This window comes from Pithys albifrons, chromosome 6 (assembly GCF_047495875.1).
Source record: "Pithys albifrons albifrons isolate INPA30051 chromosome 6, PitAlb_v1, whole genome shotgun sequence".
NCBI lineage: Eukaryota > Metazoa > Chordata > Aves > Passeriformes > Thamnophilidae > Pithys > Pithys albifrons.
The window spans coordinates 61,093,092-61,106,580 of NC_092463.1; the positions used below are offsets into that span (position 1 = coordinate 61,093,092).

Below are 13,489 nucleotides of genomic sequence, written 5' to 3' on the forward strand. Positions count from 1 at the left end.
CTGAGTTTTCCTGTTACATGTGCCAGGTAAGTCCCAGCTTCAAATACTGGCAGACCTTTGGTGCTATGACTAAATGAAACACCCTAATCAAAGCATTTTTCATTGTGGGATTTATGATGTGGCTTCTATAGAATGTGCTGCTTTATGACACCTCACTGATATTGAATGTTCTGCATGGACAAACAGAGGAGAGAAAAGGGTAAAATCACTAGTAGAACTCACGGGTAGATGTGGGAGAAGTTCCATTGGCATGTGGTGAAAAATTTTATTGGAGCTTAGGCAGAAATTCAGGTGTCTTCAAACAGTTCCAGATAAATTCCTTCTGATGTCTCTTGTTAGATTATTTTAATTACTAAATTAAACTATTTTATTAGAAAGTATTGTCACCCAAACTAAATTGTTAAAATTAATGGTACTTCATTCTCTTGGGTTTTTTTTTATTTTTATAGATAGAGGAGATTATTTTGGTTGCTTGCCCTTCACTGGACCTTTTAGATTGATCCCAATCATATAAAGAAGTTCAAAGACATATAAAATGGTGTCTTTACTAATGTATTTAAAACAAAATTAATCTGAAAATATTCATGTTGTCTGACATCTTTCTACTAAACCCATGAAGAACAGGATCATACCATGTTACAGGACTAGAAACACATATTTTCATGGCTTTAATATGCATCAGTCTACAGGAACCTGCATATGTAGGGGCAGTATGTGTGAGTCCACAGCAGATTTATTTGTTGCTACACATATGTGATGCACAGCTCTCTTAAAACAAAGAGTTGTGCTGGGGGTACAAATGTCACACTGCTCAAAGAAATGCATTCTCAGTTGCACTGTTTGCACTGCCATGCTTGATATCCTTTTGGATAATTCAAAGTGGGAAAAACTAATTCTTAGAATCATAGAATCAATTGGGTTGGAAAAGACCTCCGAGATCATCAAATCCAACCCTTGGTCCAACTCCAGTCCCTTTACCAGATCATGGCACTCAGTGCCGCAGCCAATCTCAGGTTCAAAACCTCCAGGGATGGTGAATCCACTCCCTCTCTGGGCAGGCCATTCCAATGCCTGACTACTCTCTCTGGAAAGAATTTTTTTCTGATCTCCAACTTAAATTTCCCCTGGCAGAGGTTGAGCCCCCTTGTCCTATTGCTGAGTGCCTGGCAGAAGAGACCAACCCCCACCTGGCTAGAACTTCCCTTCAGGTAGTTCTAGACAGTGCTGAGGTCACCTCTGAGCCTCCTCTTCTCCAGGCTAAACACCCCCAGCTCCCTCAGCCTCTCCCCATGGGACTTGTGCTCCAGGCCCTTCTCCAGCCTTGTTGCTTAAAATACCAGCTCACTTTCTTACAGTTTTTTTTTATTTACTTTCAGAATGCAAATAAAACCCACGACTATTTCTTTTCTTGTACAGCAGACTCCTAACCTCTGTCTTTGCCTTCCAGTTGCAGCCAGCCCAGCTTTTTCCAGCAGCGGTGTGGTTTCCCCGTGCGTGGTGCCTCTCACGGGTGTTTGTTCCCTGATTTCAGTGGCTGCCTCTCACGGGTGTTTGTTCCCTGGTTGCAGATGCTGCACAACAAGCACGTGATGGTGCGTGTGGGGGGCGGCTGGGAGACCTTCGCGGGGTACCTGCTGAAGCACGACCCGTGCCGGATGCTGCAGATCTCCCGCGCCGACGGCAAAACCTCCCCGGTCCACAGCAAGTCGCCCATGCTCAGGGACATGAACCCAGACAACTACCTGGTGGTTTCGGCCCACTACAAAGCCAAGAAGGAGATTAAGTGAAATAAACTTCTCACCTGAGTGGGACTCTGTATGTAGGTCCGAATTATTTTCTCAAGTGTAGTGGATTTTAGTTTATGCTGTAAAAGGACTGCAGAAAATTTCAGACAGACTGGAAATGGCAACCCATTTTGAAGATCTTTGAATTGTAGAACTATTTATTTCTAGTACTGTATCTTTTATAGCAAATTACCCTTGATAGGTTAATTACTGCAATCAGATAACAAATAGACATATATTTTTAGCCAAATTATTACTCTTTAATACGGGAATGTATACTTAGAGCTACATAAAGGAGTGGATCCTGTTAATGGAAGAAAATACACAATACACTTGTACGAACATCTTATTAGTTTGAATCTTTGACTGTTAGGCTAGTTGAAAAATATATATGCAAGTGGAAAATGATTATTTGTGGGAAGTATTTGGTAATGCCTCTAAAGAAATAAAAATTGACTATTTTTATGGTTTGCAACCTTTTCTTAATCAGTAAAATATAAATGGGTTATTGCATGCCAAAGCCATTACTTAAAAAAAAAAAAAGCCCAAGAAACCCTCCATGCTTCAAAGCTGAAGACAACACTGAGTGTGAGATGTGTGTGCAGAGCCTTCCTGTTCTTCACAAAGGGGGCCAATGTAAAGCCTGGGGAAGGGGAGAGGTTGACAATGGAGCTGCTCAGGGGGATGTTCTGCAGCCCCTGGAGGGAGTGGGGACACATGGACAGCCCTTGGACCAAGGAGGAGCTTCAGAAGATGGGAGTCCCTCCAGAGCCACAAAACCCACACTGTTCCTGGAGATGAGCTTTGCCTTCCCTTTCTTTTTCATTTTTTTAGTCATGCCAAATGTGAAATATTTGTCAGTAGAGTGATTCACATTCTCATATATCATTCACACACCTCTGAAATAGCTAAAGGCATATGTGGGCTTAGTTTGTTATTTTGGCTACTTTTTTATGTTTATATTTGGTAATTTATGTGCCTTTTAATGTCCTAAAAAGTAATTTTGTAGGAGTATTTCACTGACTGTATAAATTTACAAATGAAATAAATTTTTTTTAAATACTCATACGGTTTGGAAGTCTATCTACCATCCCCACTTTGGTGCTATTGCCTACAATACACAGCACTGCTTGCTGCCCTAATACTGAGCTACACAAAGAAAGGGGCAAGCAGATAGCACAGAAATACCCAAATTTTACTGAAAATTAATTTTCTTTTGCAGGGAAAAGGAAAAATTAAAAACCATCCTTGAAATATTTTTACTACTGACTAGTATTTTTCTCTCTTTTCTGATGTTTAATTTTAAAAGATGGTCTCATGATCTGCTCCTGTGGTCTTCAACAGCAAAATGTCTGTGGGCTAGACAGGATCAAGACTATCTTTCATGTTCCGTGCCTTACTAAATAAGCATGTTGTATCCCATTTGTGTGGAACAGGCCCAGCTCACTATCTAGAAACACCTGCTAAATACAAACACACAGTGGCTCGGTGCACCTGCCAAAGCAGCAGGACATCATTCCAAAAAGGTTCTCAGAAAGAAACGGCACAGCCTTTTATTCTTATTTGGAAATGTTTTCTATGAAGATTAAACATATATTGAAGCACTGAATCCTTTGAAAAGCCATAGGAAGACTCAGTTGTCATGGAACCAAAGCATGACCCTTGTTCCCCTCCCTTATGGCAGCAGAAAACGGACCACAAGCAATGTTACCTTTTAAGGAATGCAGCAGAGCTGAAAAACATCAGGATCTTCATTTAAGCACTGAGAGGTGTTTCCAAATGAACAGAGAAGAAAACAAAAATCACTTGGGAAAGGGTGAGATGCTTATTTTGAAATAATGGTTAGTTTTTTAAACATAATTAGTTGGATTTCATAGAATCATTAAGGTTAAAAAGACCTCCAGGATTAAGTCTAACCTTTATTTTCATGTGTCCAAGACTATGTTTCTGTTGCTATTACATTGAGGTTTTTTAAATCTTTGAAGGGGTTTACATATTAATAAATTGAGTGCTACTCTTAGGTTTATTTTAATAATAAACTTCCAACATTCCTGGTAAATACAAACCAAAGTTTAAATTGAACATGAACTGCCTTACGTACTTGGACTGTAGCTATGAAAATAGCCTTTTTTGATTCAGGGTACTCAAACATTTAAAAAAAAAATCACATTAAGACAATTCATTTACTTAAAACTTCAACTTTGCCAGTTCCAGAATGGAACTTTATATGGACTTGTAAAGGGTATTTTTAAAGAAGTGCCACTACCACCAAAGCTGTGTAAAAAATTGCAGGTAGGACTTCCTGCATTTGACTGCATTGGTGTGGGCGTGGATAACAGGAGGAAATTAAAACAGGAGCATCAATAAAGCAAACAAAAAAAATGCAGTGAGCTGGTTAGCACTGGGAGAAGGAGTTAGAGTTAAGTGTTGCTGATCTGATAAATGGTATTTTCTTGGGTCCTGCAGCAATGTAGGAATAGGGAAGTTTGTTCGGAGCCTCAGGCTGTTTATGAAGCTGCAGCTGAGCAGCAACATCTTGCTGAGATCCTACCCATGACTGTTGTTGCAGTGATGGAGGTAGAGCCCCTGAGATCACTTTCCCTGGTGAGTGCTGTGCACTGATTGTAGCTCCCTGTTGCTGTGTCACATGGCTGAATGGGAGTGTTCCGGGGGTGGAAGGCCTAAAAAGTTTAACTGATAAGAGCTGCAACAAAGCCTGTTTTCAAAGTCCTCAAAGACCAAACCTCATGGGAACTCCAGCTGGCTGTGAATAAACTGTGCTAAACCTCCAGAGGGGTAAATTATGTAAGATAACTTACAAAAAACATTATTATTGTATAATGTCAAATGTGCCTCACCATGCTGGAAGCCATTCAGTATTGGTTTGGAAATGTAACATCTGTTATTGCTCGTTGTAGGGAGTACCTTTGTCACCTTGCTGTTCTCGTGTATTACCTGGAGTTTTTCTTCCAAGCAGGATTATTTACATCCCTGATTGAGGACAGGCTTTTTTTACATCTTTATTACAGTAATAATTGCTCCTTCCTTTGCTTTACCACCTTTATTTCTACAGTAAATTAGAGAAGATATGTAAAATCCATGGCAGCTGGTCCAAGGGCTGTTGGCAGGGATGATAAATGCAGAAGCAGGATGGATGTGGGAAGCTATGTCAAGCTTCTTGCAACTTAAGTTTCAACACTGAATTCATTACACATGTTCATTTGAGGTCTGGAAGATGAGCTGTTTGCCACACTACAGTGTTACAGAAGCATCTGCTGGAAATGCTGACAAGGGGTTGGTTCTTTTTGGGCTGACACCTCATACTGCTTTGTCAGCTGCTGCCCTGCAGTACCTGACAGGGCACAAGGCCCAGTGCTGCTGCTTTGCTCTGACTCCTGCTTTCTTAGCCAGTGCTATGTTATCTAAAACAAGGTGGAACAAACAGGCTGGACAGGTTTCCCCAGACTCTGGGAAAACTGCTGGCACCACTTCTGCCTGATGAGCTGTGTCCCAAGAACTGAGTCTGTCACTGTGCCAAACGCACACGCTGAAGCCACCAGTGCTCCTCAGGGCCCACTCTGATGCTGCCCACCCTCGTGGAGACATCACTTCTGTCTTCCCAAACTTCAGCGTGTTCTGCTCCCAACACTCCGTCTCTGACGCAATCAGTGTATTTTAACAACACGCAGTGGCAGATGGTTTCCCTTTCTGTTACTGTAAAAAGACAAAGCTATCACAGTCAATCAGTCTTTATTCCAGCCTCCCAGCACTGGGCTTTGCCTGTCAGGAGATTTGGAAGTGATCTGTAAGATGATGCTTTCAGAAGAAGGAAAAAAGGCATAGTTGTACTGTCAACAGTCTAGATTACCTACATGAAAAGGTGTATTTTAACAGTCTCTGAGGTGAAGTAAACATCTTGGACTGGAGGACTCGTGTTTCATATTAGTGCAGCACTAAGCAAGAAGAAAGAGGAAATATAAATGGAGAGAGCAGCTCTCATCCACACAGCTCTCAGCCTCACTGTCCAACATACACTTCTGAACTGCAGCATTTCCTGCTTTCATTCTCAGCTGAAATTCATGTTACCCAATAACTGAAACCAACAAGAAGTTAGGTGTATATGGTATAGGAACCTCCTTTAAAATAGCTTTATAGGCCATTTGTAATCTAGACTACACACTCCCAAATGCTCTGATGTGTTTCTCAGCTCCAGGAATGAATCTGACATTCACAACAAGGACTCTCAAGAAGCACAAACATCTCTGGCTTTTACTTACATGATGGAGAGCAAGAAGAGCAGGAACTGTGATTGCTGCACTAGGTTATTTCAATGGCTGTCCATGAAAGTGTTTGTGGCACTAATGCAAGCAGAGACCTGTGCTCAGTCAGTGCTCGGCTGTTTCACACAGCAGGGGCTTGGATGTCAGGATGGTCATTTGCTCCCCTTGCAGTTCTGAGGGAGAATGAACTGACAGAGAATGAGGAGAAAAATGTATTGTTTGAAATACACCAAGTGACCAACTCAACACAAGTGCTGCTTAGGTGTCTTCACAGGACACCTACTGTTAAGACTGAAATTCACTTTCAAATTCATGTTTAGTATATTTTATTCTAATTCAATGCATTTTCACTAGACTTAAAAAAAATAAATGACTATGACCAGTTAATATACCAAAGAGAGCAAATGCCAGCATAGGAAACTGAAGGTATTCTTCTGCCAAGGACACAGTTTTTTTCAGCCCAAACATCATTATATTAATATTGAAAAGTCTCCCTTCTCAACTCAATTCTGAAGGCTAAGCCTGGAAACTTATTGTGTCAGGACTGCGCTCCTAGGACAGCATTAGGCACTACTGAGAGAGATAAAAAGACAAAATACATAGTTTAAGGAAGGGTGAAAAAAGCCTCTACAGTCTGAACTAGTTCAGAAATAGGGCCAGTGCTGTATTGAGCCCATGCCTAAAGCTCTCTGGGAAAAGAAGAGCCAGATCCTTAGTATCTTATCATGCTGCAACAAACTTCCCTCCTCTATCACAGCAAGTGAAAGTGTAGCTGTAATAGTTGCTCAGGCAGCTCTAAATAATCAATGGAAGCTTCATGTTTGGGAAAGGATTACAGACACTGCTAAATGCAGGCTATTTAGAAAACTTCCTGCACTGTGACAAGTCCACCCACACAGCACAGAAACTTTAGGAAATAAATCCTCCAAGAGGTTACACGCTGTTTTCCTGTTTGTTTTTCAAACTTCTGAGAAGGGCAGCACTGCCCTCTTGTAATAAAGGAGAACAATTAATAACAGGATTTTCAATTTAATGTTTAACTTCCAGAATTCTTTATAAATACTTACAGACTCCAAAGAAATTCACATCAGAAAATGAGGAGAACAATTATTAGACTAGTAATAAAACAGAGATCTTGTCTAAGTATACAGGATAAAGGTTTCTCTTTTTTTAACTAGTCACAAAATGAATCAATTTGCAAGGACTCACCATGAATCTGCTTTTCTTTTTTTTTTTAAAAAGGCACTACATTCCTAAGCAGTTTAGAAGCCATTAGGAAACAGAAGAGAGATGCTGTCACCCCCATATTCAAATACAGATATATTTATATATATATATGAAAAACTTTCTACATGAGGACTTAAAAGTTTATTGTAGAGCTTGAAACAAGCATCAAAACCAACACATGGGAACCTGAGCTGTGCCTAGGCCAGTCATACACAGACACACAGACAGACAGACATCAGCTGACCAGACAGCACACACAGACTGACTGACTGCAAGTAAGGAGGCCACTTCAGGTGAGAAAACCCCTCTGACTCCTTTGACAGGGACGCAATAAAACGTGCAAACAAACAAAATTTGCAAAACCTTAGTGTTCAGAGTTAGTTCTTAAGATTCTTAGTGAATATTTCCACGTGTTGTCCCACACTGGCAAAACCCTGCAGAATCTTCCTATGTAAACAGCAAAAGCCACATTATGAGTGAGTGCCATTGGCTGCAGAGACTGGCGAGTTATCGGCAATAAAGTCAATCACCTCTTCAGGAGTCCCATGTTATCCGACCTGCCACTAAAGACACAAACAACAAAACACCAGAGGTTTGCATGAAGATAGGGAAAAGAAAACAAAAACAACCAACTGACCAACACAAGGTTGTCTAAATACAATAAATTCTCCATTCTAACACCTTTTATACCCAGGAGGTGAGGAACATCTTACACAGACTCCTGCCTCCTGAGTCACAAACAGCAATGAGGGTAAAAGATGAAGGCTTAGGAACCCTGACTTTCATTTATCAGATACATCTATTGCTTTGGAGAAATTATAATTCTGCCTTCTGAGGCAAAGTTTACATTAAAACAGCAGTAATAGTGAAGTTCATCCATATTTTTGCCAACACTGCATGATAATGACATGAGAAATGCTTCCATTTCTATTTCATGTCCCTTCCTCTTGGTTTTTCCTCAAGTTATTCAGTCTTGTATGTGACAAAACAGGATTTTCTCTGTGAATATATCACATTTGAATCACATTGTTTCTTCTTTAAACTTACCCTCAGTCCACCTTCTCCTCCATGACGTGAAGCTGCCATTCTTTTTTCCATTTCTTCCTGTTTCTTTTTCTTCTGCTCCACAGAGTAAGCATTCTTAACACCTCGAGAGGAGGCCTGGGAGAAAACACATTTGGGTCAGACCGAGTCTGCAATTTTTCTGGAGAAATTCTGTCTTGGCAACACCATTTTGTGAACTGTGGTTTGTGTGAAAAGACTGAAACATTTAGTAATGATACTCTTATATCAAGGCAGCCCTTTCAGGATACTTCCTCCTCCTGTGAGCTCTTGGTCCCACAGGTAAGTGAGGGTGTTTTTGGTTCATATTGTCATTACCTTCAGGTGAACAAATTTAATGCATGTACCTGCTTGGCATTCTCAGATGGAGAACCAGAACCTCTGTTCCCAAAGGTTCACAGATTTTCAGTCTGTGGTTTTTCCAGTGTCAGCATCTACTCTTGCCCTCACAAACAGGGCAGAAAAAAGGCTGTGTCAGTAGTGCTGGCCTAGACTGTTAAGAAGTTTTAAATTGTGATCTGTGACAAATAACCTGTGTGATAGTCTACCCTTCAACAAAACCTGTTAATTGCCTGCTTCACATCCTGTGGTGGCCTTTCAGGAAACTGGTCCTCCAGGAGAGTCAGAGGGACCCAGACCCTTCACAGCACCCCAAAGGAAGAACAGCTCACACAGCTTCAGAGTGGACAGCAAACAGTTCAGGAGCATGGACAGGAAAACACTGAGCAGAGCTCATCTCACAGGAGGGAAACTGAATATGCTGCTTGCAAGACACCTGCATTACCCAACAGTCAGAGGTTAAAATGCTCTCAAAGACAGACATAAAAATCCTGGTAGATGTTTTATCTCTTTGTCTTTCAGGAAAACAAAAAGCAAGAGAGTGATGCTGCCAGTTTTGTTTAGCAGGCTAACAGGTCCCACAAAACTTCAAGGCCATCCATAACCCAGGCTGCTTCATTTACAGTAAGTAAATAATGCATTTTTGAGCCTTTTAAAGAGGTATGGAAGGAAAAAACCCAGACTGGCGAGTTTTACAGTCTGCTGGAACATTTGCATCCTACCTCTTCTAACTTTAAAGTTACTGAAGTAGTTAAAGCTTAGCAACCTTAAAGGGATAGAGGGCTAAGTTACTACTACATCTTTGCTGGAATTTGGGATGATAAATGTGCTTAAACTGTTGCCATGTTGATAAACTGAACTTGCCAGTGCTTATAAACTGCACTCTTTTACAAAGTACAACTGCAGCACCACTTAAAATTGTCACTGTGACAACTGTTCGACTGCTCTGGTTTGAAGTATTTCTCAATCTCTTGTTTTCAAATCTTAGAACAAAGGAAAAATAATGTTGAACTTGAACTTCTAATTCTTAGGTTATTTTTTTAACTACTATAAACTTCCTCCATCTAAAGAAACTTGCAATGGTCTTTGAGCACCTATGTAGCTGTGAAACTCTTAATATACAAAAAGGGATAAAAGTAAAACATTAATAATACTAAGAAAGTATTTAATGACAATTCCCACAATCCAAACACAATAAAAATAAAACAATAATACTAGGAAAGTATTTAATACCAATTCCCACAATTCAAACATGATACTCAGTGTTCCCCACAGAAGCCCCAGACATTTTCTCCATAAAACATAATCTGAAAATAATTGGAATAAATGGCATTTTATCAAATGTTACCTCCATCTGCCTCTTTTCAGCAGCTTCTGCTAGCTGTCTTCTTTTTATTTCCTAAATAAAACATTAGAGACAGTGAAATTGTGTCCCAACAAAGTCTGAGCATCCTCTTTAAAGCCTTCATTTTTAAGTATGATTCAAATCTGTAATGCGAGCTGCCACTAAATGCCAGCCCTGAGTCCACGAGCATCGTCCTTTCCTCCGCTGCCAGTGCAGGAACCAGGTGTTTGGAGTGACCAACAGGCCGGAGGCCCAGCCAAACCCCTCCAGAAATGGTGCTCAGGTGTGTTTGTCCTGCCTTCCAGCCCCACCTGGGCAAGAAGGGCGAGCAGGGCACTCCACGGAGACCGGGATGGCAAAGCTCGCTTTGCCACGGCCTTTTCCTCCCGCAAAGCTCAGAGATGTGTCCCCACCCACCCACCCACCCACCCGCGAGAAGCGCCGTGCGGCGCAGCGCAGGTAGAACCGAGCGCCGCTGTGCGCTGAAAAGCCACAATGTTTTTTAATTTCTTATCAAAATGTGTGTCACACCGGCCAGGACTGGGCACAAGCACGGGTGCCGCACAGCCCCGTCCCCCCAGCAGCGCTGGCCGGGGCAGGCCGAGCCGCAGGGTCCGCCCGGCTCTCCTGCCCCCGTACGGCCCGCTCGGCCCTCCTGCCCCCGCACGGCCCTCCTGCCCCCGCACGGCCCTCCTGCCCCCGCACGGCCCTCCTGCTCCGCAGCGCTAAGGGAACCCCAGCACACCCCGACCCGCCGCCCACACTCACGGGGTCTGGCGTCTCCACCACGTCCTTGGCGGGGTCCCCCAGGCAGGGCAGACACTGCCCCATGGCGGGACGGACCGCCCGCCCGCCCGCAGGCCCCGCGGCGGCAGCGCCGGCCACACCCCCGGCCCGAGTGCGGCGGCAGCTGCGGCAGCGCCCGCCCCGGCGTGGGCCTGCAGCGGGGCAGGGCCGCGGGGAGGGAACGGAGGGCAGGGACAGGGGACGGAACAGGACAGGACAGGACAGGGCAAGGGCAGGGGCAGGGGACAGGACAGGACAGGGGAAGCGCAGGGCAGGGGTAGCACAGGGCAGGGCAGGGTAGGCAGGGCAGGGGAAGGGCGGGGCAGAGGCAGAGCAGCTGTAACCCAACTCGGATGCTTACTGGTGTCTCTTTCTGGCTCTTCTGCTATTTCTCCCTCTTTTTGTTCAAGCAAAGGAACAAACCTTCTCTTCCCGTTATTTACAGTAGGCTCCAGCATTACCTTGTTCGACAAGATTTCCTGAATTTGGGTGCTGGAGCATGCATCTGTCCCCAAGGATTGTGTGAAGTGTATAACATGTATTCTTCATGAACTATCGTGCATATCTACCCAGCTTCTTGTCTGCCTCAGTGAATTTGAACAAGGTGTATCTTTTTGTACTTGTGTTCTTGTCCCGCTATTTATTCTATGAATTTGAACAAGGTGTATCTTTTTGTACCTATGTCCTTGTCCTGCCATTTATTCTATGAGCTTATGATGTCATACAATAGTCTAAAGTATGAATTTAAGTTTTTGTGTTTGTTCTCTGCAGCTGTAATTAGTCATGGAATCATAGTTTGTGTAGAATCATAGGGTGGTTTGGATTGGAAGGGATCTTAAAGACCATCTAGTTTCCAAATCACCTGCCACGGACAGGGACACCTTCCTCGAGACCAGGTGGTTCAAAGCCCCATCCAATCTGGGCTTGGACATTTCTAAGGATGAAGCACCCACAGCTTCTCTGGGCAACCTCTGTCATTGCCTCACCACTCTCAGAGGGAAGAAATTCCTCTTAATATCTGATCTAGATCTACCCTCTTTCAGTTTAAAGCCATTGCCTCTTTAAAGTCAGTCTTATCATTGCATGTCCTTGTAAACCTCTCCAACTCCCTTGTAATTCCCTCTTTAGGTACTGGAAGGGGCTCTGAGGTCTCCCTGAAGCTTCTCTTCTCCAGCCTGAACAACACTAACTCTCTCCAGCACTCTGAAGGTCTTCCTGGCCTGCTCTGGACTCATTCCAAGAGGTGCTTCATATCTTGGGGTCCCAGAGCTGGATGCAGCACTGCAGGTGGGGACTGGCGAGAGCAGAGGAGAGGAACAGAATCACCACCCTTGACCTGCTGGTCACGCTGCTTTTCTGGCAGCCCAGTTGGCTTTCTGGGTTGTAGGTGCACATTGCCAGGCCATGTTGGCCATCTCACTGCCGAGTCCCTCTCTTGAGGACTGCTCTCAATCCATTCCTTGCCAAGCTCGTATATCGTGCTTGGGGTTGCCTCTATCCACGTGCAGCTCTCACACCTGGCCTCAAACTTCCTGGGGTTCACACAGGCCCACCTCTCAAGCCTGTCAGGTCAGCAGAGGGGGTTACTGCTTTGCTGAACTTCACACAAATCACAGTATAGTCCTGGGCTTTCTGACCTGGCCAGCCAAAGTCTCACTGTCAGGGCAGGAGGCTGATGGGGTGTGTTGGAGGGGCAGTAGAAGGAGGTTCACCTGCTGCCTGTGCCTTGCTAGTGAGGCTGAGATTGTTGCCAGGAGAGCAGCTGGGCTGTGTTGTGTTGTCCTGGCAGCTGTACTGGAGGCACTGCAACTTTCCTGCTGCACAGTGTAGTGTGTTAGGAATTAATTTCCTACTTTGTAATGAAAGCATTTTTGTTTATTTATTTTTAGAGTATCAGGGTTCAATTATTTTGTGGATTAAGTGCTCAGTATTTGTCAAGCTTCAGATCAGAACTGTTCTCAGTTGGATGCTGGATCTGTTAAGATTTAGAAGAAAATTGAAGTGTTCCTTGGACACAACTCTGCATGGAGAAAGAGAGCACAGCTTTCTGAAGGATGGGTGACTTGCTAAGATACATAACTGAAAACTGGAGTGGTTCAGGAAAAGCTTCAGTCCTTTTAATGTGTGTCACAGGTTTGGCCTAGCTGTTGCCAACCCTGGACTGGCCCCCCTTCCCCCTCCCGGAACCTTCCCAGCAAAGGAAAGGGAAAAGGAAAAAAAACAAACAAAAAAGACCCCCACGCACTCTAAAGAAACTGAACTGAATAAAAACAATAAATTATATTTACTAACATTTACAAACCACACTGTATACACAATACATAGGATCCCACCCCCCAGGGGAGAGGGGAAGGGAGAAAAGGGGATTGATTAGCCAGAAAATAGGGAAGACACCAACCCAACCTAAAGAAACCAAATGAATCAAAACAAACACAATCAAAAACCTCAAGGAAAGGGAACAAGAATGAAACAATCTCACCCAGGACAGGAGAAACACCAGGGACCAGAGGGACCAGACTTCAACCACCTCCCTCCAACTCCTCAGCCAAGGAAGGGAAGAAGCAACAAAACCACTCCCCCGCTGCTACGTGGAAGACACGTGTGGAATACTTGTAACTTCCTTAGATGCAATGGTTACTGAGGAAGCCATGGGTCAAACCATTACA

General features: G+C 43.5%; 2 protein-coding genes across 16 annotated transcripts in view; one reads left to right on the plus strand and one right to left on the minus strand.

Moving 5' to 3' along the window:
- GAS2 (growth arrest specific 2) overlaps nt 1–2,848 on the plus strand; it is a 74,354-nt gene extending 71,506 nt beyond the window's left edge. For all 11 annotated transcript variants that reach the window (XM_071559115.1, XM_071559121.1, XM_071559119.1 and 8 more), the window contains exon 8: nt 1,569–2,848. In XM_071559115.1, the coding sequence (XP_071415216.1) occupies nt 1,569–1,787 (219 nt within the window). In that variant the 3' untranslated portion in view covers nt 1,788–2,848. The remainder of the gene's footprint in view (nt 1–1,568) is intronic.
- On the minus strand, nt 1,896–13,289 carry SVIP (small VCP interacting protein). Of its 5 annotated transcripts, XR_011698111.1 has the most exons (6): nt 10,806–13,289; nt 10,041–10,091; nt 8,339–8,452; nt 7,822–7,854; nt 5,657–6,252; nt 1,896–5,498 (listed from the first exon to the last, which is right to left on the minus strand). XR_011698111.1 is itself a non-coding variant. In XM_071559127.1 (5 exons), the coding sequence occupies exons 1-4, from the start codon at nt 10,866–10,868 to the stop codon at nt 7,840–7,842; spliced, it is 243 nt and encodes an 80-aa protein (XP_071415228.1). In that variant the 5' UTR covers nt 10,869–13,289; the 3' UTR covers nt 1,897–5,498; nt 7,822–7,839. The 5 variants fall into 5 exon arrangements, 4 of the variants coding, with proteins under 4 accessions (XP_071415228.1, XP_071415227.1, XP_071415226.1 ...); XM_071559127.1 differs by lacking the exon at nt 5,657–6,252 and having other exon boundaries at nt 1,897–5,498; XM_071559126.1 differs by lacking the exon at nt 1,896–5,498 and having other exon boundaries at nt 5,505–6,252.
- Nucleotides 13,290–13,489: the final 200 nt, after the last annotated feature.

Bases quoted from the DNA above. Each gene is read 5' to 3' on its own strand.
- SVIP (XM_071559127.1), bottom strand. From the start codon at position 10,868: ATGGGGCAGTGTCTGCCCTGCCTGGGGGACCCCGCCAAGGACGTGGTG. The intron at 10,092-10,805 runs GTGAGTGTGGGC...TGTTTTATTTAG, and splicing joins TGGTGGAGACGCCAGACCCC to GAAATAAAAAGAAGACAGCT. The intron at 8,453-10,040 runs GTAACATTTGAT...GTTTTCTCCCAG, and splicing joins CTGAAAAGAGGCAGATGGAG to GCCTCCTCTCGAGGTGTTAA.